We start from the raw sequence: 23,341 nt of genomic DNA, 5'->3' as shown, positions 1-23,341 counted from the left end.
GCATTTCACTAAGGTCTACACCTGTTGTATTCGGCGCATGTGACAGAATTTGATATGAATCCATTGTTCTTCAATAACTTGATGTGTAACATTTAGTGTGCTCTCTGTTAGACAGGTGAACTGGATGTGAGCGCTTCGGAGCTGGGCATTGTGGGCCGTGTGTGTGTGGGGGGGGGGGGGTCTGCATCTTTACTGAGGAGTCATGACCTTATATGGGAGGAACATGACCAGCTGAAGTGGCCGGTCTGTCCCTGTCCATGTCCTCAGTCCGCCCATAATCCTGCCCACTTCTGCACCCAAACAACCCTGCTTTGGGTAGAAGTTATCCTTACCAAATCCTAACCTTAGAGACACTCGGCTATTTTTGAAATTTCGTGTTGAAAAACAATATCCCAAGTATAAATAGAGTAATATACACGATTGCAGAAGCAATGGAGGACAAAAGAGAAAGGCCCACCTCCCCACTTGTGCCATGTCATACGTGGACCACCTATTGATGTGCCTTTTTTTGTTAAATAAATAAGGTTATAAATTAGGGGAAGAGGAGACTGGAGTGCCATTTTTAATCATTAGATGGCAAGCAATACTGACCCTAGTGTCGTGGGATAACGTCTTGCTGCTCTTACTATCCCACAATGTACACACCTATGATGTGTGCAATAACTCACATTATGTGGTCTTTCGTGTAAACCCTTCACCCCTTTCAGAAATCAAACACATTTTTGTTAAACATTTGTTAATGTGTCTCTGAAGAAAAATCTATCTTCTGTTACATATCTGAAATGGACAGCTGGATAGCATATCCATTCCCAGAAAACACTATTTGGTACAACAGCAGTAATGGTGTGCAAGGCTGACATCCAGTGGTAGTACAGTGAAACTGAACTATTTCTTCAGACTAAGAACAAAATGAGATCCCAGTACACTAAGCACAGGATGACATGTTCTAGTTGATTGGCATAGTTTCCTTGTCTCATTTCGTCCATCACCACTGACACATGAAAGGACTGGATAGGTTTCTGCCATGCAGCTTTCACCTCTTATTCCCTTTCAGATTAGTGGTCATGGAAGAAATATTATTAAAGGTTTTACGTGGGAAAGGCGCTAGAGAAACGGCTCCAGTCTTATGTACTGACAGTTTGTTATGCTCTCATCCATTTACAAACAGTTGGCCTAATGAGATTTGCTGAAATTCAGCAAAAAAAGGAAAGTCCTCTCACTGTCAACTGTGTTTTATTTTCAGCAAACTTAACATGCATAAATTTTTGTATGAACATAAGCTTTAACAACTGAGATATAAACTGAACAAGTTCCACAGATGTGTCCCTGAACAAAGGGTGGGGGGGGGGGGGGGTCAAAATCAAAAGTAACAGTCAGTATCTGGTGTGGCCAACAGCTGCATCTCCTCCTCATGGACTGCACTAGATTTGCCAGTCCTTGCTGTGAGATGTTACCCCACTCTTCCACCAAGGCACCTGCAGGTTCCCGGACATTTCTGGGAAGAATGGCCCTAGCCCTAACCCTCCGGTTGGAACGTCCCAGACGTGCTCCATGGGATTGAGATCCGGGCTCTTCGCTGACCATGACAGAACACTGACATTCCTGTCTTGCAGGAAATCATGCACAGAACGAGCAGTATGGCTGGAGGCATTGTCATGCTGGAGGGTCATGTCAGGATGAGCCTGCAGGAAGGGAGCCTGAGGGAGGAGGATGTCTTCCCTGTAACGCACAGCGTTGAGATTGCCTGCAATGACAACAAGCTCAGTCCGATGATGCTGTGAGACACACATGATGCTGTGACACATGGTCTGCCCCAGACCATGATGGACCCTCCACCTCCAAATCGATCCCGCTCCAGAGTACAGGCCTCGGTGTAACACTCATTCCTTCGACGATAAATGCGAATCCGACCATTCCCCCCGGTGAGACAAAATCACGACTCATCAGTGAAGAGCACTTTTTCCCAGTCCTGTCTTGTCCAGGGGTGGTGGGTTTATGCCCATAGGCGATGTTGTTGCTGGTGATGTCTGGTGAGGACCTAGCTTACAACAGGCCTACAAGCCCTCAGTCCAGCCTCTCTGTCTGAGCACTGATGGAGGGATTGTGCGTTCCTGGGCTAACTCGGGCAGTTGTTGCCATCCTGTACCTGTCCCGCAGGTGTGATGTTCCGATGTACCGATCCTGTGCAAGTGTTGTTACACGTTGTCTGCCACTGCGAGGACAATCAGCTGTCCGTCCTGTCTCCCTGTAGCGCTGTTTTAGGCGTCTCACAGTACGGACATTGCAATTTTTTGCCCTGGCCACATCTGTAGCACGTTCACGCAGATGAGCAGGGACCCTGAGCATCTTTCTTTTGGTGTTTTTCAGAGTCAGTAGAAAGGCCTCTTTAGTGTCCTAAGTTTTCATAACTGTGACCTTAATTGCCTACTGTCTGTAAGCTCTTAGTGTCTTAACGGTTCCACAGGTGCATGTTCATTAATTGTTTATGGTTCATTGAACAAGCATGGGAAACCGTGTTTAAACCCTTTACAATAAAGATATGTGAAGTTATTTAGATTTTTACGAATTATTTATCAAAGACAGTCCTGAAAAAGGGAAGTTTATTTTTTTTGCTGAGTGCAAATGAGAAACAGATAAATTCTGGATCTGACCATTGACCTATTACACCAGGTGTATTCCTTTTAAGTTTGTATTAAAGAAAAGCTATTGATCGATCACCTAATTTAGCAGTAATCTGACTGATGTCACCAATCTAGGTCTCTGAGCTATTCTAGGGGAATATCTATCTAAAGACCAAATCAGAGAGATGGGTAGGAGTAAGCCCATGTAATGCTTTGTAGGTTAGCAGTAAAACCTTGAAATCAGCCATTGTATTACTCCAGTGCTAGCCAGTGTAGGGAGGCTAGCACTGGAGTAATATGATACTTTTTTTTGGTTCTAGTCAGGATTCTAGCAGGTTGGACTGGTGTGATTCACTAAATAGATGGCATCATGAGGGAGGAAAATCGTAGATATATTGAAGCAACATCTCAAGACATCAGTCAGGAAGTTAATGCTTGGTCGCAAATGGGTCTTCCAAATGAACAATGACCCCAAGCATACTTCCAAAGTTGTGGAAAAATGACTTAAGGACAATAAAGTCAAGGTATTGGGAGTGTACATCACAAAGCCCTGACCTCAATCCTATAGAAAATTTGTGGGCAGAATTGAAAAAGCGTGGGCGAGCAAGGAGTCCTACAAACCTGACTCAGTTACACCAGCTCTGTGTCAGGAGGAAAGGGCCAAATTTCACCAAACTTATTGTGGGAGGCTACCCAAAACGTTTGACCCAATTTAAACTATTTTAAAGGCAGTGCTACCAAATACTAATTGAGATTATGTAAACTTCTGACCCACTGGGAATGTGATGAAATAAATCATTCTCTCTACTATTATTCTGACATTTCACATTCTTAAAATATAGTGATCCTAACTGACCTAAGACGGAATTTTTACTAGGATTAAATGTCAGGAATTGTGAAACTGCGTTTAAATGTATTTGGCTTAGGTGTATGTAAACTTCCGACTTCAACTGTAGGTAGCCCTCCTGTCAGGTAGCTCGCTACAGTTACCCATAGCTGGCTTGCTAGTTTTATAGTTTGGTCATTTATTTAAAAAAATATGTTTATGAATCTATCAATGTTTTATAGGTTCCTCATTACGAGACTAAGCCCATTTGCCAACTATAAAATCAGTATATATAATATGTATTTATATATGTTTTTCCAGGCTAGCTTGATACTTGTTTTTGACATGCCGAAAATGCAGCCTTGTGATTTATATTTGACACATCACAGCCACCAGAGTTTGACATGCGACTACAGTTTGCATTGAATTGTGGGTCATATCAACCCCGCAAGTGACCAAACTTGTTCACTCGCTCCCTTGTGCTAAATTGGGGGCGAGGAGGCAACGTTAGTGAATTGGACCTCCACTTAAGATGCCAATCAAACTGCATCTGTTTTCGATGGGGATTCCCCCGAGGGAAAGCGGATAGCACTGAGGGGGTAAAGCGGATAGGGCTGAGGGGGTAAAAATTATGTGTTTGGACTGCAGCTACTGTATGTTGGCTACATGAAGTAAAGAACATTTTAATGTAGCCAAAGATTATAGGGTCCCATAGGAAACACTGAACAACACTTTGGTTCCTACCCTGTCAAAAAGCATTTTCATTCGTTGTCATGTCACACTGTATTCAAAGTGCCCACCATTATATTCTAACTATAGAATTCAAATAATAATTTTTTTCCATGATTCCAACAGTTCACTCAAGTGTTCACTCAAGTCAAATCGCAATTAACAGAATTTGGTAAAGGCCTAGATATCTTGCAGCCCTACATGGCAGTGTGGATTAAAAAAAATGAGTGCAGGAAATGTGGAAATTGAGAAATGTAGTTTGTTTTATACTGTTCAAATAATCAGAATGGAGAAAGACCCATTTTGAAATAACCTAATGTGTTGCCACCCTAGGGTCAAGCATTACACCTTAGGCAAGTTTAGAACATATAATATCGTCATACTGTCACTTTAAAAAAAATATTGGAATACTGGTATTTTGACAGGATTGACCAGCCCTACGTTACACTCCTACCAAATCAAAATACAACAGAGACAGTAGATCTAGCTGGTCTGTCATAATACAATAGAGACAGTAGATCTCGCTGGTCTATCATAATATAATAGAGACAGTAGATCTAGCTGGTCTGCCTTAATCTAATAGAGACAGTAGATCTAGCTGGTCTGTCATAATACAATAGAGACAGTAGATCTAGCTGGTCTGTCATAATATAATAGAGACAGAAGATCTAGCTGGTCTGTCATATTATAATAGAGACAGTAGATCTAGCTGGTCTGTCATAATACAATTTAGACACTAGATCTAGCTGGTCTGTCATAATATAATAGAGACAGTAGATCTAGCTGGTCTATCATATGTATTAGAGACCGTAGATATAGGCTGTCTGTCATAATACAATTTAGACACTAGATCTAGCTGGTCTGTCATAATATAATAAAGACAGAAGATCCAGCTGGTCTGTCATAATATAATAGAGACAGTAGATCTAGCTGGTCTGTCATAATACAATAGAGACAGTAGATCTAGCTGGTCTGTCATAATACAATTTAGACACTAGATCTAGCTGGTCTGTCATAATATAATAGACAGTAGATCTAGCTGGTCTATCATATGTATTAGAGACCGTAGATATAGGCTGTCTGTCATAATACAATTTAGACACTAGATCTAGCTGGTCTGTCATAATATAATAAAGACAGTTGATCCAGCTGGTCTGTCATAATATGTATTTCAGGCAGAATGCTAATGGGTTTTTGCTAAGCTCAGCACTGTTGATTGCAAAATCTGTGAAAACAATTATTTTTAAGATTGATATTTACAACAGATAGCCTAGCATATGGTGGGGCCAAACAGTGCTGTCACACGCTGCATTAATTCATTCCTGATGTACATTTTGTCGCTGTTGGTGTAAAGTCTCACCCCAAATAGCCTCTTGCTAGTGAGCTGAGAAAAGAGAGCCCCTGAGAAAAATAGTGACCTCTAGTATGTAGGATACAGTACTTTTGTATTGTGCTCCTTTGCAACAATGTCCGTGAAGGGCTGAGTGTCAGAGGCCAAAATCCCAGGTGGCTTCTTCAGTGTGCATCTCTACAGTGTCTTTGGAACACGCTTAAAGAGCCACTTGTTATCTGCGAAAAGCAGGCACCGCATGCCTAAATAATAATTTATGGAAACATTCCAATCCATCAGAGCACGGCACATCGCCTGAGAAAAGATGGGTTTAAGGTTCCTTTGTGTGTGTGTGTCGTGACTCGTGTGTTTATAAAGTGGCTTGCTACTCAGGCCGTTAATGTCAGGTGAAAAGGCTGCTATGGGGGAGTCGGAGAACAAGCAAACATGGACTGCGCCGTTCTCACTTCATTACAATTATGCGATGTTGGCTCTTCCCTAGTTCCTCTTCCCTAGTTCCCTAGTCCCTAGCTTTTCCCTAGTTCCCTAAATCCCTTTTTTTTTTAAGTGCTGAAGTTTCATTTGGGAAATAATTACAATCCGTGTATGATTATTACTGTAGTGTGAAAATTCTTGATTGGTATATTCAATGATTGTCCTTTTTTCCCTTTTAAGTTGTATTCTTTACAGATACATTGTCTAAGAATCGTGTCACCCCACAAACCAGTTTAGAGGTTGTCCTTACAATAACATGCGTAGCCACTTGAATATATACAGGACTAATCCTTTATTTACATTTCACCAACATGATCAAACTGCCCTTATTTTGGTCTTAACAAGGTGGCTGTAACTAACAAATGCAGAGATAAAAATCGAAACGATGATGCACATAATGGAGTGCGTTTTTTTTGTGTTAAGTAGTAATCTTACTCATTTGCTAATAGTCATCATGAAAATACATAGGAAAACTAAACAAAATAGACATCTTGATTAAGGTGATGTCAGAGCTTATAGTTTCATGGAACATACAGAAGGTAACGTCCTACTGCAGACATAATCATTCCAGCGTTTTTCTTCTCCATAGTTTATATGCATACAGTTCTCAATTCCCATGGCGTTATCAGGCTACATTGCTCCAGTCGTGGTAGTAGAACCTGGACCCATCATTCCACAGCCAAAGGCGCTCCTGGGTAGCGTCCTGTCCGCCGATCCAGACTCTTGGGAAGTCGTGTGTCTGTCTGCGGATCATCTCCTGAATGAAGTGGTTCTCTTCTGTGCTGTGGATGGATGCCAGGTTGGCCCCCTGAAACACGCAGTACTGCTCCGACTCGGCCCATGTCCGTTCGGTGCGGATGTATGTGAAACAGCGGTGCCCATGTTTGAACCAGCCTGTGGAGCATACGCTACTGCTTTCTGTCTTCACCTGCTCATCCTCCAGAGACATGGACCGCTCTACACCAAGCTCCTCTGATGGCGAGATAGGTGGGTTCTGTTCAAAGTAGTTTCCCTCGACACCCATGTCCTCCATAGGAGGAACATGTTCGGCGTCAATCTTCTGTAAGATTTCAAAAGTAGGGAGCTCCGGGTTTGCCTCTAGTGAACGCTCAAGAGGAAGAAGTTGGGCCTCCATTAAGGGCGTTGTGTTGCTGAGCTCCAAGACGGCACAGACAAGTAGGAGGATGGTCAACTTCGCCATGGCGCTAGTCTCCTATTAGAGGGTTCTGTTCATCTGGAGAAAGAGATGCACCTTTAATACAGTACAGGCCACAAAGTGAATTCCTAACAATGGTTAACTAGTGTTGCTGATATAATAATTTTTACGAGTGATTCCTGTAGCTATTGATCAAAGTACAAAAAAACAGGCAAATATCTGTTTCCTTATTGAGAAATGCCACCACGTGAGTGCAGGGATTTATTGTAAACAAGAAACGTGCCGAGTTAGTCTTTTATGGGTCATCTCTCTTTCCTTGTCATGGCATGTTTCTTGATACCATCCATGTTTTTTTGTGTTTTTTTTACAAAGTTATAGGCAGTCGACTGCATTATGAATTCGCACACATCAGTTTTATGTTTCATAGCCGGTGTTTTTAACCTGACCTCGACATTGGCTTCCTTGTGCTGGGCTTTGTTGTCTTAGGATTTTCCCCATGGTATATCATATTACTTGATATGGTCAAGAGGTCATAGTATCAAATTTCTTGTGCTTGTGAGTGGTAGTGTATGAGTAAAAGCCGAACAATTCATGATGCTCAAGAAGTGAAGTGTTCTGTTTTAAAATGGCACAATATATACTTTTATTGGCAAATTAATTACTTTTGTTGTAAAAAAGACAGGGCCAGCTCAGTTGGTGTACTAAATCCAATGCCTGGCAGGCTCAAAACCTCTTTACATTAAATGCTGCATGGGATTTTATTAAGGAGGCAATTTGCTATGGCCCTTTTGCTATTTTTAGCTGCTGTTTTTGATGGAGGACCAGATTATAGCCCTGGTGTGTGTGATATGCAGTGTGCTTCTGCTGTCTGGCCCTGCTGTGGTTACCCAATGACTTGTTGTCATGAAACCACAGGGCTTCTGACCACAATGACATTGTGGTACTGGGCAAGTTTGCAGGTACACACTCAGTACAGGCATTTCTAGATAAAGGATTATTAAAGCCAAGCATTTGTTGATCAAACATACATTGCATCAGTTCTGTTGTGCACACTTGTTGGGACAGTAGACACATTTTTAAGTGAGATGATTAGAATGATAATCTCTTCCTCAAAGATGTGTGAAGTTCACCTCCACGTTCAGGGGATGCATATGGTATTCCAAACTACTGGAAGCTATCTAGGAAAGTAGGAGGGTCCGGAAATTCTAAGTATACGACTGTCCTCTTCTTGGAGACAACTCTGGTAACTTTCTATGAACCACATATGAATAGTGTATTATGAATGTACTTCTAGTCCATTCTATCACCCATCATGGTTTAAAATGTATCTATTGTTGTCATGAAACCACTATGTAATGGCCTGAATCAAAGTTTATGTGCCATGTGCGCCGAATACAACAGTTTTTATTATTTTACAAGGGAAGTCAGTTAAGAATAAATTCTTATTTTCAATTACGGCCTAGGAACAGGGGCAGAACGACAGATTTGTACCTTGTTAGCTTGGGGATTCGATCTTGCAGACGACACAACAGTAGGCCTGATCAACCTTTCGGTTGCTAGTCCAACGCACTAACCACTAGGCTACGCTGCCGCCCAGTGAAATGCTTACTTACAGGCTCTAACCAAGAGTGCAAAAAGGGTTTTAGGTGATCAATAGGAAAGTAAAGACATAAAAACAACAGTAAAAAGACAGTGAAAAATAACAGTAGCGAGGCTATATATGGTAGCAAGGCTATAAAGGTAGTCAGACTGAGGTAGTATGCACATGTAGATATGGTTAAAGTGACGATGATGGACAGAGAGTAGCAGTAGCGTAAAAGAGGGGGCGGCACACAATTCAAATAGTCCGGGTAACCATTTGATTATCCGTTGAAGCCTTTTTGTCCTTGACTTGGCACTCCGGTAACGCTACTGAACAGTCTATGGCTGGGGTCTTTGACCATTTTTAGGGCCTTCCTCAGAGGCCTTCCTTTTAGGGCCTTCCTCAGAGGTCCTGGATGGCAGGCAGCTTAGCCCCAGTGATGTACTGGGCCGTACGAACCACCCTCTGTAGTGCCTTGCGGTCAGAGGCCGAGCAATTGCCGTACCAGGCAGAGATGCAACCAGCATGCTCTCGATGTTGCAGCTGTAGAAACCTTTGCGTATCTGAGGACCCATGCCAAATCTTTTTAGTTTCCTTTGGGGGAATAGGCTTTGTCGTGCCCTCTTCACAACCGTCTTGGTGTGTTTGGACCATGATAGTTTGTTGATGTGGACACCAAGGAACTTGAAGCTCTCAACCTGCTCCACTACAGTCCCGTCGATGAGAATGGGGGCGTGCTCGGTCCTCCTTTTCCTGTAGTCCACAATCATCTCCTTTGTCTTGGTTAAGTTGAGGGATAGGTTGTTATTCTGGCACCACCCGGTCAGGTCTCTGACCTCCCTATAGGCTGTCTCGTCTTTGTCGGTGATCAGGCCTACTGTTGTGTCGTCTGCAAACTTAATGATGGTGTTGGAGTCGTGCCTGGCCATGCAGTCGTGGGTGAACAGGGAGTACAGGAGGGGACTGAGCATGTACCCCTGGGGGGCTCCAGTGTTGAGCATCAGCATGGCAGATGTGTTGCTACCTACCCTCACCACCTGGGGGTGGCCCGTCAGGAAGTCCAGGATCCAGTTGCAGAGGAAGGTGTTTAGTACCAGAATCCTTAGCTTAGTGATGAGATTTGAGGGTACTATGGTGTTGAACGCTGAGCTGTAGTCAATGAATAGCATTCTCACATAAGTGTTCCTTTTTGTCCAGGTGGGAAAGGGCAGTGTGGAGTGCAATAGAGATTGCATCATCTGTGGATCTGTGATCTGGCGGTATGCAAATTAGGTGGGTCTAGGTTTTCTGGGATAATGGTGTTGATGTGAGCCATTACCAGCCTTTCAAAGCACTTCATGGCTACGGACGTGAGTGCTACGGGTCTGTAGTCATTTAGGCAGGTTGCCTTTGTTTTTGGGCACAGTGAATATGCTGGTCTGCTTGAAACATGTTGGTATTACAATCAGGGACAGGTTGAAAACGTCAGGGTAGACACTTGCCAGTTGGTCAGTACATGCTTGGAGTACACCTCCTGGTAATCCGTCTTGCCAGGCGGCCTTGTGTATGTTGACTTTTGGAGCTCACTTCCGGCGCCGACAGAGATGGCCGCCTCGCTTCGCGTTCCTAGGAAACTATGCAGTTTTTTGTTTTTTTTACGTGTTATTTCTTACATTGGTACTCCAGGTCATCTTAGGTTTCATTACATACAGTCGAGAAGAACTACTGAATATAAGAGCAGCGTCAACTCACCATCAGTACGACCAAGAATATGACTTTCGCGAAGCGCATCCTGTATTCTGCCTTTCACCCAGGACAACGGAATGGATCCCAGCCGGCGACCCCAAAAAACGACTTCGTAAAAAGGGGAAACGAAGCGGTCTTCTGGTCAGACTACGGAGATGGGCACATCATGCACCACTCCCTAGCATTCTTCTCGCCAATGTCCAGTCTCTTGACAAGGTTGATGAAATCCGAGCAAGGGTAGCATTCCAGAGGGACATCAGAGACTGTAACGTTCTTTGCTTCACGGAAACATGGCTCACTGGAGAGACGCTATCGGAATCGGTGCAGCCAGCTGGTTTCTCCACGCATCGCGCCGACAGAAACAAACATCTTTCTGGTAAGAAGAGGGGCGGGGGCGTATGCTTCATGGTTAACGAGACGTGGTGTGGCCACAACAACATACAGGAACTCAAGTCCTTCTGTTCACCTGATTTAGAATACCTCACAATCAAATGTCGACCGCATTATCTACCTAGGGAATTCTCTTACCTAGGGAATTCACATCAATTCTCTGTGATTATAATCACAGCCGTATATATTCCCCCCCCAAGCAGACACATCGATGGCTCTGAACAAACTTTATTTGACTCTTTGCAAACTGGAATCCATATATCCTGAGGCTGCATACATTGTAGCTTGGGATTTTAACAAGGCTAATCTGAAAACAAGACTCCCTAAATTGTATCAGTATATCGATTGCGCAACCAGGGTTGGAAAAACCTTGGATCATTGCTATTTTAACTTCTGCAACGCATATAAGGCCCTGCCCCTCTCTCCTTTCGGAAAAGCTGACCACGACTCCATTTTGTTGATCCCTGCCTACAGACAGAAACTAAAACAAGAAGCTCCCGCGCTGAGGTCTGTTCAACGCTGGTCCGACCAACGCTGATTCCACACTCCAAGACTGCTTCCATCACGTGAACTGGACGTGCGTTGAAGATGTCGTTCCCATAGCAACGATTAAAACATTCCCAAACCAGAAACCGTGGATTGATGGCAGCATTCGCGTGAAACTGAAAGCGCGAACCACTGCTTTTAATCACGTCAAGGTGACTGGAAACATGACCGAATACAAACAGTGTAGCTATTCCCTCCGCAAGGCAATCAAAAAAGCTAAGCGTCAGTATAGAGACAAAGTAGAATCTCAATTCAACGGCTCAGACACGAGATATGTGGCAGGGTCTACAGTCAATCACGGATTACAAAAAGAAAACCAGCCCAGTCACAGACCAGGATGCCTTGCTCCCAGGCAGACTAAATAACTTTTTTGCCCGCTTTGAGGACAATACAGTGCCACTGACACGGCCCGCAACCAAAACATGCGGACTCTCCTTCACTGCAGCCGACGTGAGGAAAACATTTAAACGTGTCAACCCTCGCAAGGCTGCAGGCCCAGACAGCATCCCCAGCCGCGCCCTCAGAGCATGCGCAGACCAGTTGGCTGGTGTGTTTACGGACATATTCAATCAATCCCTATCCCAGTCTGTTGTTCCCACATGCTTCAAGAGGGCCACCATTGTTCCTGTTCCCAAGAAAGCTAAGGTAACTGAGCTAAATGACTACCGCCCCGTAGCACTCACTTCCGTCATCATGAAGTGCTTTGAGAGACTAGTCAAGGACCATATCACCTCCACCCTACCTGACACCCTAGACCCACTACAATTTGCTTACCGCCCAAATAGGTCCACAGACGATGCAATCTCAACCACACTGCACACTGCCCTTACCCATCTGGACAAGAGGAATACCTATGTGAGAATGCTGTTCATCGACTACAGCTCGGCATTTAACCCCATAGTGCCCTCCAAGCTCGTCATCAAGCTCGAGACCCTGGGTCTCGACCCCGCCCTGTGCGACTGGGTACTGGACTTCCTGACGGGCCGCCCCCAGGTGGTGAGGGTAGGCAACAACACCCCGCTGATCCTCAAACTGGGGCCCCACAAGGGTGCGTTCTGAGCCCTCTCCTGTACTCCCTGTTCACCCACGACTGCGTGGCCACGCACACCTCCAACTCAATCATCAAGTTTGCGGACGACACAACAGTGGTAGGCTTGATTACCAACAACGACGAGACGGCCTACAGGGAGGAGGTGAGGGCCCTCGGAGTGTGGTGTCAGGAAAATAACCTCACACTCAATGTCAACAAAACTAAGGAGATGATTGTGGACTTCAGGAAACAGCAGAGGGAACACCCCCCTATCCACATTGATGGAACATTAGTGGAGAGGGTAGTAAGTTTTAAGTTCCTCGGCATACACATCACAGACAAACTGAATTGGTCCACCCACACAGACAGCATCGTGAAGAAGGCGCAGCAGCACCTCTTCAACCTCAGGAGGCTGAAGAAATTTGGCTTGTCACCAAAAGCACTCACAAACTTCTACAGATGCACAATCGAGAGCATCCTGGCGGGCTGTATCACCGCCTGGTACGGCAACTGCTCCGCCCACAACCGTAAGGCTCTCCAGAGAGTAGTGAGGTCTGCACAACGCATCACCGGGGGCAAACTACCTGCCCTCCCAGGACACCTACACCACCCAATGTCACAGGAAGGCCATAAAGATCATCAAGGACAACAACCACCCGAGCCACTGCCTGTTCACCCCGCTATCATCCAGAAGGCGAGGTCAGTACAGGTGCATCAAAGCTGGGACCGAGAGACTGAAAAACAGCTTCTATCTCAAGGCCATCAGACTGTTAAACAGCCACCACTAACATTGAGTGGCTGCTGACAACACACTGACTCAACTCCAGCCACTTTAATAATGGGAATTGATGGGAAATGATGTAAAATATATCACTAGCCACTTTAAACAATGCTACCTAATATAATGTTTACATACCCTACATTATTCATCTCATATGTATACGTATATACTGTATATCATCTACTGCATCTTTATGTAATACATGTATCACTAGCCACTTTAACTATGCCACTTTGTTTACATACTCATCTCATATGTATATACTGTACTCAATACCATCTACTGTATCTTGCCTATGCTGCTCTGTGCCATCACTCATTCATATATATTTATGTACATATTCTTTATCCCCTTACACTTGTGTCTATAAGGTAGTAGTTTTGGAATTGTTAGCTAGATTACGTGTTGGTTATTACTGCATTGTCGGAACTAGAAGCACAAGCATTTCGCTACTCTCGCATTAACATCTGCTAACCATGTGTATGTGACAAATAACATTTGATTTGATTTGACCTGTTTAAAGATATTACTCACGTCGGCTACGGCGAGCGTGATCACAGTCGTCCGGAACAGCTGATGCTCTCATGCATGCCTCAGTGCAGCTTGCATAGAAGTGATTTAGCTCGTCTGGTAGGCCTGTGTCACTGGGCAGCTCGCTGCTGTGCATCCCTTTGTAGTCTAATAGTTTGCAAGCCCTGCTACATCCAACGGAGCTGGTGTAGTACGATTCAATCTTATCCCTGTTTTGACGCTTTGTCTTTTTGATGGTTCGTCGCAGGGCATAGCAAGATTTCTTGTAAGCTTCCGGGTTAGTCCCGCACCTTGAAAGCGGCAGCTTTCCTTTAGCTCAGTGCGAATGTTGCCTGTAATCCATGGCTTCTGGTTGGTGTGTGTATGTATGTACGGTCACTGTGGGGACGACGTCCTCGATGCACTTATTGATAAAGCCAGTGACTAATGTGGTGAACCCCTCAATGCCATTGCAAAACAGTCCTGTAGTTTAGCATCTGCTTCATCTGACCACTTTTTTTTTAATAGACCGAGTCACTTTTTTTTGCCTGTAAGCAGAAATCACAATGATATAGTTGTGGTCGGATTTACCAAATGGACGGCAAGGGAGAGCTTTGTACGCGTCTCTGTGTGTGGCGTACAGGTGATCTATAATATTTTTTTCCTCTGGTTGCACATTTAACATGTTGATAGAAATTTGTTAGACCTGATTTAAGTTTCTCTGCATTAAAGTCTCCGGCCACTAGGAGCGCCGCCTCTGGGTGAGTTGTTTGCTTATTTCCTTATACAGCTGACTGAGTGCGGTCTTAGTGCCAGCATCGGTCTGTGGTGGTAAATAAACAGCCACAAAGAGTATAGCTATAAACTCTCTAGGCAATTAGTGTGGCCTGCAATTTATAACAAACTCCAGGTGAGCAAAATCTACAGACTTCCTTAGATTTCGTGCACCAGCGGTTGTTTACATATATGCACAGACCACCCCCCCTCATCTTGGGACGGCTGTTCTACGGCTGTTTTATCTTGCCGGTGCAGCTTATATCCCGCTAGCTGACTATCTATGTCATCATTCAGCCACGAAACATAGAATATTACATTTTTTTAATGTCTTGTTGGTAGGATATTCGTGATCGTACCTCGTCTAATTTATCGTCCAATGATTGCACGTTGGCGGGTAATATTGACGGTAACAGCAGCTTTACCACTCGCCTCCTGCTGGTCCTCACGAGGCATCCCGCTCTGTGTCCTCTACCTGTGTTTCCTCCTCTTGCAAATAATGGGGATGTTGGCCCTGTCAGGTGATTGGAAAATGTTCTGTGCTTCCTGCTTGTTGAAGAAAAAACTTTGTCTAATCCGAGGTGAGTGATCGCCGTCCTGATATCCAGAAGCTATTTTTTGCCGTAAGATATGGTTGCAGAAACATTATGTACAAAATAAGTTACAAATAACGTGAAAAAAAACACATAATAGCACAATTGGTTGGGTAAAGATGCTGCCATTTCTTCCGGCACCATTAACACACTATTAACACAAATAATGCGTCACAAACCTAGGAAGTGTTCATATGAAGTGATACGGGTCATGGAGTTTTGAGCACCTGAGCCAAGTCCTGGTCTAATGTCATCAAGCCTTTGCTGTTTGAACAGCTAACTCCTTAGCGCTCAGTAATGGCCTTCCTAATAGGTTCTAGCATTATCCTCACATGGCTTTATGGAGATTCAGAGCTGGAGCGTATTGTTTTTGAATGTGTGTGTGTGTTCCATCATCGTTAAGTGTGGGATTGTGGTATGTTCATATACTTTTTAACGTACCCTCACAGCAGGGAAAGCCAGGGGAAGGGGTTCTTTGTAAGGGGGACTTGGCTGGATTTCCTAATATTATTCATTTAATATGGTGAATATTTAGTTTGGATATGGTGTCAGCCCATGACATCTAAGACCATTGAATTTGGTTAACTATCTTGTGAAATACAGTGCGAGTGATTCAATTACTTGTTTAGGTAGTATTTGCAGCCAGTCATAGTCATCCATTGTAACACGTGACAAAAAAGTGAAGTAAAGCACAGCCTATAGGCCTATTGATTTTGTGAATATGTTAAGGCGTTCCCTTCTGACTGGAGATCAATATGCATATGTAATCTAGGAACAATGAGGTTGCAACTCTCAGCCATCCATCGACAAACTCTGCTATATTTCACCCAAACCAACATAACACACGGCAGGCTTAGCGCCCACACAGCAGTGAAAGTATAGGAATTAGGCAATACATTTTGGTTTTCAGTCAACGGGGTGAGGCTAAATCATAAACATTATTGAATAATCCTGTATAGACTATATTTTTATAGTCTTCATTAAATAGTGTTCTAAACAGGTTCATTCAATGCTTTGCTTTTGAAGACTATTTTCTGTAGTGACCAAGTTTATCTTTGGCTCAAACACTTTTCCTTCCTCATTTCATTCTGCTCCACATGTTTGACTGTCTCGGGAGTGTAACTCAATCAAGAATAGCAGAACTACCAGTTCCACTCAGTGTGTCATTACACACAACCAATAACCCCCATGCGTGTTTTGGCATTCCTCAGGGCTCTGTATACAATCCAATTAAATTCAGCTTTGGGAGGATAAACTGTGCCACCTTGTTTGTCACTTTCAGTTAAACTGTGGGACCTGTTCCCTTATGTAGAATTTTTTTATTTTGACTGCATATTATACCATCTCTTGGAGACTCATCGGAGCACTTGCTCCAGGTATGGTGTGTGTGCGTTGTCCTGCTGGGTTGAAGTGGAAGTGGAGGTATTTCCAGGTCTGTTTAGTCAGACACCCCCTCTGTCTTTATAGCTACATTATCTGCTTTAAAGATATCATGAGAAGTAATTAAAAGCTAGTCTCGCAATCCCCATCTATCACTGCTGCTCAGTAATTAACACTGTGCATTTAGATGTAAAGAAAAACAACATTCCATTTGAGGTGGGTTAATGGGGCTTATAAATTATACCATAACTTGCATAAGAGGACAGGAATTAGCCACATTTTACATAGGCCTATTCCAAACGGATAATTATAAATTCACTTCTGTAATATGAAGTATTGTTCAGATTTGATAATATCTTTGTTAGAAAGTTCAAGGTTGTACTGTGTCAGTGACATTTAATTGAGCATCTGGCCTCCGCTTTTAACGCATTTCTGAAAACAATTTTGGTACTTGATCAACTTTTTAGTTTTAGTTTGGTTCTTGATCAACATGGTTTAGTAGGACGAGGAATGACCGTGCCACGTAACGACGTGCTGTACGTGTTCCACAGCAGTGAGTGACAAGCATGTCGGCCCCAACCAAGAGGACCCAGTGGCGGAAGGAACTGCAGAACCTCCACAGGGAACTCAACTGCTGCCTGGTCCAACGCATCATCGCCTGGTACAGGGAACTCCACTTGAGTGGGTTGATAATGTAGCTTAGCCGCTAGCTATGCTAAAAATGGTTGTTAAAGTGACGTCACGTTGCCCTGAGACTTGAAGACTCAGGATTGAAATGATTGGTGGTTTGCTATATCGTGTATTGGATACAATGGTCAGCTTTGTAGTAGTGTCAGAGAACATGTTATACGATCAGAGCAGGACGTTGATTTGTATACAGAAGCGCTGGGTCTTGATCATGGTATCTGCTGTTGCATGTCATTGATGCAATGTCAGATACATGTGGTTTGTCAGGACACCTGTCAGGACACCTGTGCAAGACAGTATCTCAAAGCTTTTTTTCTCTCGCCCTCTGAACACCTACTTTTTTTCTTGCAAATAAGCAAATCAGTTTCCATCCTTGTCATATTCTTGAAAGCTTCACTTCACGGTAAAAGTTATTTGTTTAAATATATCCATGTACTCTGACTAATGTGTCATTTGTGAAATGTGAAAATGGTGAAAGGATAATATTATACTGAACAATAATATAAAAGGAACATGTAACGTATTGGTTTCATGAGTTGAAATGAAAGATCCCAGATATTTTCCAAACGCAAAAGCTTATTTCTCTCAAGTTTTGGGCACAAGTGTGTTTACATCCCTGTGGCATATCAAGAAGCTGATTTTAAACAGCAGAGCATTACACAGGTCCACCTTGTGTTGAGGTCTTTAAAAGGCCACTCTAAAATGTTCAATTTTGCCACAACACAATACTACAGATGTCTCTCATTTTGAGGGAGCTTGCAATTGGCATTCTGACTGTAGGAATGTCCACCAGAACTGCTGCCAGAGAATCAAATTTTCATTTCTCTACCATAAGCAGTCTCAGTTTCGATTTGGAGGTACATCCAACTGGCCTCACAACCGCGGACCACATGCATGGCGAAGTGTGGGCGAGCGGTTTGCTGGTGTCAACGTTGTGGAAAGAGTGCCACATGGTGGCAGTGGGATTATGGTATGGGCAGGCATAAACTACGGACGACAAACACAACTGCATTTTGTCAATGGCAATTTGAATGCACAGAGATCCTGAGGCCCATTTAAAAATATATATATATATTTTTTTATAAATGTTAAGCTATCTGTGATTGACAGATGCCTAATGAATTTATTTTAAATCAGATTTCCTCATGAACTGTAACGCAGTAAAATCAATGAAATTGTTGCATTGTAGAACATGAGTAACACTTACTAGCAGGTTGATTTCCCCTGTCAACATAAAGCTTACCTTTTTTTCAGAATGTCTTTGTTTTGGTGGTAGCGTCGCTAGTACTTCAGGGACTCCAGCTGTGTAATGAGCGTATGGTGTTGCACTTTGTGGTTTGATGACAGCCGATGATATATACCCATGGATGGCCCGATCATTTTCCCACATTTAAAAATTGATGTGCAGCAAAGAGCTGGTTCCTAATTAGAGTTTTTTTTTAAATGATCAAGTTGCACCGGTGAGTAAATTTTTTTTTTTTTTAAAGTCAAGTTTTATTTCATCCCTGATATTTTGGGCAGAAATGTTTTGCCTAATGATTTGGTCTGTCTACTGTTAATTTGTAATCGATCACAAGTCCCAGAAATAGCCTTTACCTTGTTCACTGATTCATATCAGGCCGTCTCGCTGTATGTGGGGCAAAAAACATCTCCTGCTTCCAAGACTATTAAAACACTAATGTGATATCGATCAGCCCTATCCTCACCTTTGTAGGAACGGCACAATTTATGGTCTAGTCAGAATGAAAAATGACCTGCGCTCATCGCACCATATGCTGAAGCTGACATCGGTAGATAAATGTATTTTCAGTGTAACGGCAGTGTTATTGATTACTCAGTGGACTGTATATGTACATTGGTCATACAGCATTATGGAATAGCATTTGCTATAGGAGAGCTCCCTCCAATTGGACCAGAAGACATTGGCCATAAACTGATAATGGTAGAGAAACAGTATATGTCTTCAGAGTCAGTATTCCGGACACAAATTAAGCCTGGTCTTGGACTATTGTATAAAAATAATTCTCAGTGGAGAATTTTCAATGAAATAACTTTTTGGACCAGGCTTAATTTGTGTCCAGAAAACTGGCCTTAAAAGTAAACATTTGGTATTTCTATATTCTGTCAATATACAATACAGCCTTGTATGGAAATATGGTTTGGACATTATCTGCACAAATATAGTTTTAAGTTGGCAGGGGTATATTTTAGTCTTAGAAATCATCTTCCAAGGAAATATCCTCAAAAAAGAACGAGCAGGACCAGTGGGAATTATTATCATGTAGATTTAACCATTGGGTGGAAAAAGTAATGAAGTAGTCTTGGCTAGCCAACTCAATTTGTCCTAAAGGCTGTCTTTCAGTTTGGATTATTTGGAGATTTCCCTTTTTCTTAGATTTTCATGAAAATGCTTACTTACAAGCCCTTAATCAACAATGCAGTTTTAAGAGTTCTGAAAATATTTACTAAATAAAGTGGGAAAATAAACACGATTTATTAAAGGTTATAACAATAAAATAACAATAATGACGCTATATACAGGGGGTTCTGGTGCCGAGCCAATGTCCTGGATGTACAGGTTAGTTGAGTTGATTTAGACATGTAGGTAGGGATGAAGTGACTATGCATAGATAAAGAAACAGCGAGTAGCAGCAGTGTAAAAACAAATGGGTTAGGGTGTTAATGCAAATATTCCGGGTGGCCATTTGATTAATTGTTCAGCAGTCTTATGGCTTGGGGGTAGAAGCTGTTAAGGAGCCTTTTGGATCTAAACTTGGCGCTCCGGTACTGCTTGCCGTGCGGTAGCAGAGACAACAGTCTGTGGCTTGGGTGACTGGAGTCTTTGACAATTTCTTTGGGCCTTCCTCTGACACCGCCTAGTATATAGGCCCTGGATGGCATGAAGCTTGGTCCCCAGTGATGTACTGGGGTGTTTGCACTACCCTCAGTAGCGCATTACGGTCAGATGCCGAGTATTTGCCATACCAGGCGGTGATGCAACCGGTCAGGATGCTCTCGATGGTGCAGCTGTTGATCTTTTTGAGGATCTTTGGACCCATTCCAAATCTTTTCATTCTCCTGGGGGGGAAAAGGCATTGTGCCCTCTTCACAACTTTCTTGGTGTGTTTGGACCATGATAGTTTGTTGGTGATGTGGACACCATGGAACTTGAAACTCTCGACCCGCTTCACTACAGCCCCGTCAATGTTAATGGGGGTGTGTTCGGCTCTCCTTTACCTGTAGTCCACAGTCATCTCCTTAGTCTTGCTCACGTTGAGGGAGAGGTTGTTGTCCTGGGACCACACTGCCAGGTCTCTGACCTCACTATAGGCTGTCTCATCGTTGTCTGTGATCAGGCCTGCCACGGTTGTCGTCAGCAAACTTAATGATGGTGTTGGAGTAGTGCTTGGCCATGCAGTCGTGGGTGAACAGGAAGTACAGGAGGGGAATAAGCATGCACCCCTGAGGGATCCCCGCTGAGGATCAGCGTGGCAGATGTGTTGTTGCCCACCCTTAACACCTGGCGGTAGCCCGCCAGGAAGTCCAGGATTCTGTTACAGAGGGAGGTGTTTAGTCTCAGGGTCCTTAGTTTAGTGATGAGCTTTGTGGGCACTATGGTGTTGAATGCTGAGCTGTTGTCAATGAACAGCATTCTCACAAGTGTTCCTTTTTTGTCCAGGTATGAAAGGGCAGTGTGGAGTGCGATTTGAGATTGCGTCATCTGTGGATCTGTTGGGAAGGTATGTGAATTGGAGTGGGTCTAGGGTTTCCGGGATAATGGCGTTGTGAGCCATGACCAGCCATTCAAAGCACGTCATTGCTACTGATGTGAGTGCTATTGGTCGGTAGTCATTTAGGCGGGTTACCTTCGCTTTCTTGGGCACAGAGACTATGGTGTTCTGCTTGAAACATGTAGGTATTGCAGGCTCGGTCAGGCAGAGGTTGAAAATGTCAGTGAAGACACTTGCTAGCTGGTCCACGCATGCGCTGAGTACACGTCCTGGTAATCGGTCTGGTCTCACGGCCTTGTGAATGTTGACCTGTTTAAAGGTCTTGCTCACATCAGCTACCGAGAGCGTCGTCCGGAACAGCTGGTGCTCTCATGCATGCTTCAGTGTTGCTTGCCTCGACTCGAGCATAAAAGGCATTTAGCCCCTCAGGTAGGCTCGCGGCACTGGGCAGCTCATGGCTGGGTTTCCCTTTGCTTTGTAGTCTGTAATAGTTTGCAAGCCCTGCCACATCCGACAAGCATCAGAGCCGTTGGATTAGTAGTAGGATTCAATCTTAGTCCTGTATTGAAGCTTTATCTGTTTGATGGTTCGTCTGAGGGCATAGAGGGATTTATAATTAGTGTCCCGCTCCTTGAAAGCAGCAGCTCTAGCCTTTAGCTCAATGCAGATGTTGCCTGTAATCCATGGCTTCTGGTTGGGATATGTACGTATGGTCACTGTGGGGACGTCGTTGTTGATGCACTTATTGATGAAGCCTGTGACTGAGGTGGTATACTCCTCAATGCCATTGGATGAATCGCGGAACATATTCCAGTCTGTGCTAGCAAAACAATCCTGTAGCGTAGCATCATCAGAGTCACTGGTACTTCCTGCTTTAGTTTTTGCTTGTAAGCAGGAATCTGGAGAATCGGAAAATAATGATATTTTCCAAATGAAGGGCGAGCTTAGTACGCGTCTGTTTGTGTGGAGTAAAGGTGGTCTGGAGTTTTTTCCCCAAAACATACAACTCTATGCACAAGGACTACTTTTAACAATTTCCCCTGAACATTTATTTGACAGAGTTCATAGCTGTATGGTTATTTAAACTTGTTTGACATATATTTTACCCCCTTTTTCTCCCCATATTTGTGATGTCCAATTGGTTGTCTCATTGCTGCAACGCTCCAACAGACTCAGGAGAGCCATGTGTCCTCTGAAACATGACTTTCCAAGCCGCCGTGCTTCTTGACACTCTGCTCTGGAAGCCAGACGCACAAATGTGTCGGAGGAAACACCGTCCAACTAACGACAGAAGTTAGCGCGCTTTCTCCAAGCCCTCCACGAGTAGCTAGAGCACAATGAGACAAGGAAATCCTCCTCCTGGTCCAAACCCTCCCTTAATGCAGACAACCCTGGGCCAATTGTGCACCGCCCCATGGAGCTCCCGGTCACGGCTGGCTGTGACAGCCTGGGATCGAACCAATACTGTAGTGGCGCCTTCGACCGCTGCGCTACTCGGGAGGCTGAGTCTCTTATTACAGTGAAATTGCCCAGCTGCATCTGCCAAGTTACCTCTTAAAGCATAACCTTTTAGCAAGTGACACGTGCTATATCACTCATGAATGACATTTTGCATTCAAATTATATTTCAGTCAGGACACAAGCATACAGAAGTCACTGTCACTTAACCCTATGACTGATGAAAACACATTTTTATTTACCCTTCGTATTTCCAGCTGCCTGCTGACCTCGTGCCACTAATATGTATGCATGTCATATCACTGTTCTCTTCATTTGCAATTTTTTGTCCAGATGGAGTTTGTCTCAGTGTGGCAGGTGCAGTGTGTAGATGACTCCATCATTAGGATCCCATTGTAACACCTCCAATGGAGTTGTTAGTGTCTGTCTGTCTTTGAATATAAATGTGTGTTTGTCTGCCTTCAGTTGTTATGGAGCCCTCTACCTTGTAATCAGTGAGCTACGGCACCCAGCTGAGGCCATGCAAGTGTCAGGTGTTCCTGTCAGGTGTCTCGCCCCACCAAGACAGAGCATTTGTTTGTGCTCTCCATCCCTCCTTCCTCCTGCATTTTGTCTCAAAGCGTATTACCCCAGTCTGAGAACAGACTGCTTCTTCATTACTTAGATAATCACACTACAGTCCTGCCAGGTGCCAAAAGGCCCGTCAGGACCAAGGAGCAGTTGCTGGCAAATGAGCAAGCTTGCTAAAATCGGGCATAAATAAATACGCATGCCCTGAGTCAGAGCTAGAGGGCTAGTCAATAAAGGTCCAGTCAATATAGCTTTGAGGGCCGCCCACCATGATGGGTTGTAAAATACTGTGATTTAGGCTACTTTGGATTTGTCAAATGTGTTGAGGTTATTGGATTTAATTGAATGGCAGGCCTTTTGTCCATATAGGCCTACCTAGTTTTGATATTTGTAGTTGACTGATATTTTATGAAAGTATTATTTTGAC

At 43.7% G+C, this 23,341-nt stretch overlaps 2 protein-coding genes across 2 annotated transcripts in view; one reads left to right on the top strand and one right to left on the bottom strand.

Annotated features, from left to right (window-relative positions):
• Positions 1-23,341, top strand: part of LOC109906514 (Kv channel-interacting protein 4) — a 257,056-nt gene that overhangs the window by 18,774 nt on the left and 214,941 nt on the right. The window lies entirely within an intron of this gene.
• LOC109906515 (ladderlectin-like) lies at positions 6,270-7,276 on the bottom strand. The gene has a single exon (XM_031792067.1). The coding sequence runs from the start codon at positions 7,200-7,202 to the stop codon at positions 6,627-6,629; it is 576 nt and encodes a 191-aa protein (XP_031647927.1). The 5' UTR covers positions 7,203-7,276; the 3' UTR covers positions 6,270-6,626.

This window comes from Oncorhynchus kisutch, linkage group LG16 (assembly GCF_002021735.2).
Source record: "Oncorhynchus kisutch isolate 150728-3 linkage group LG16, Okis_V2, whole genome shotgun sequence".
Taxonomy (NCBI): Eukaryota; Metazoa; Chordata; class Actinopteri; order Salmoniformes; family Salmonidae; genus Oncorhynchus; species Oncorhynchus kisutch.
This window is presented reverse-complemented; position numbering and strand designations above follow the sequence as displayed.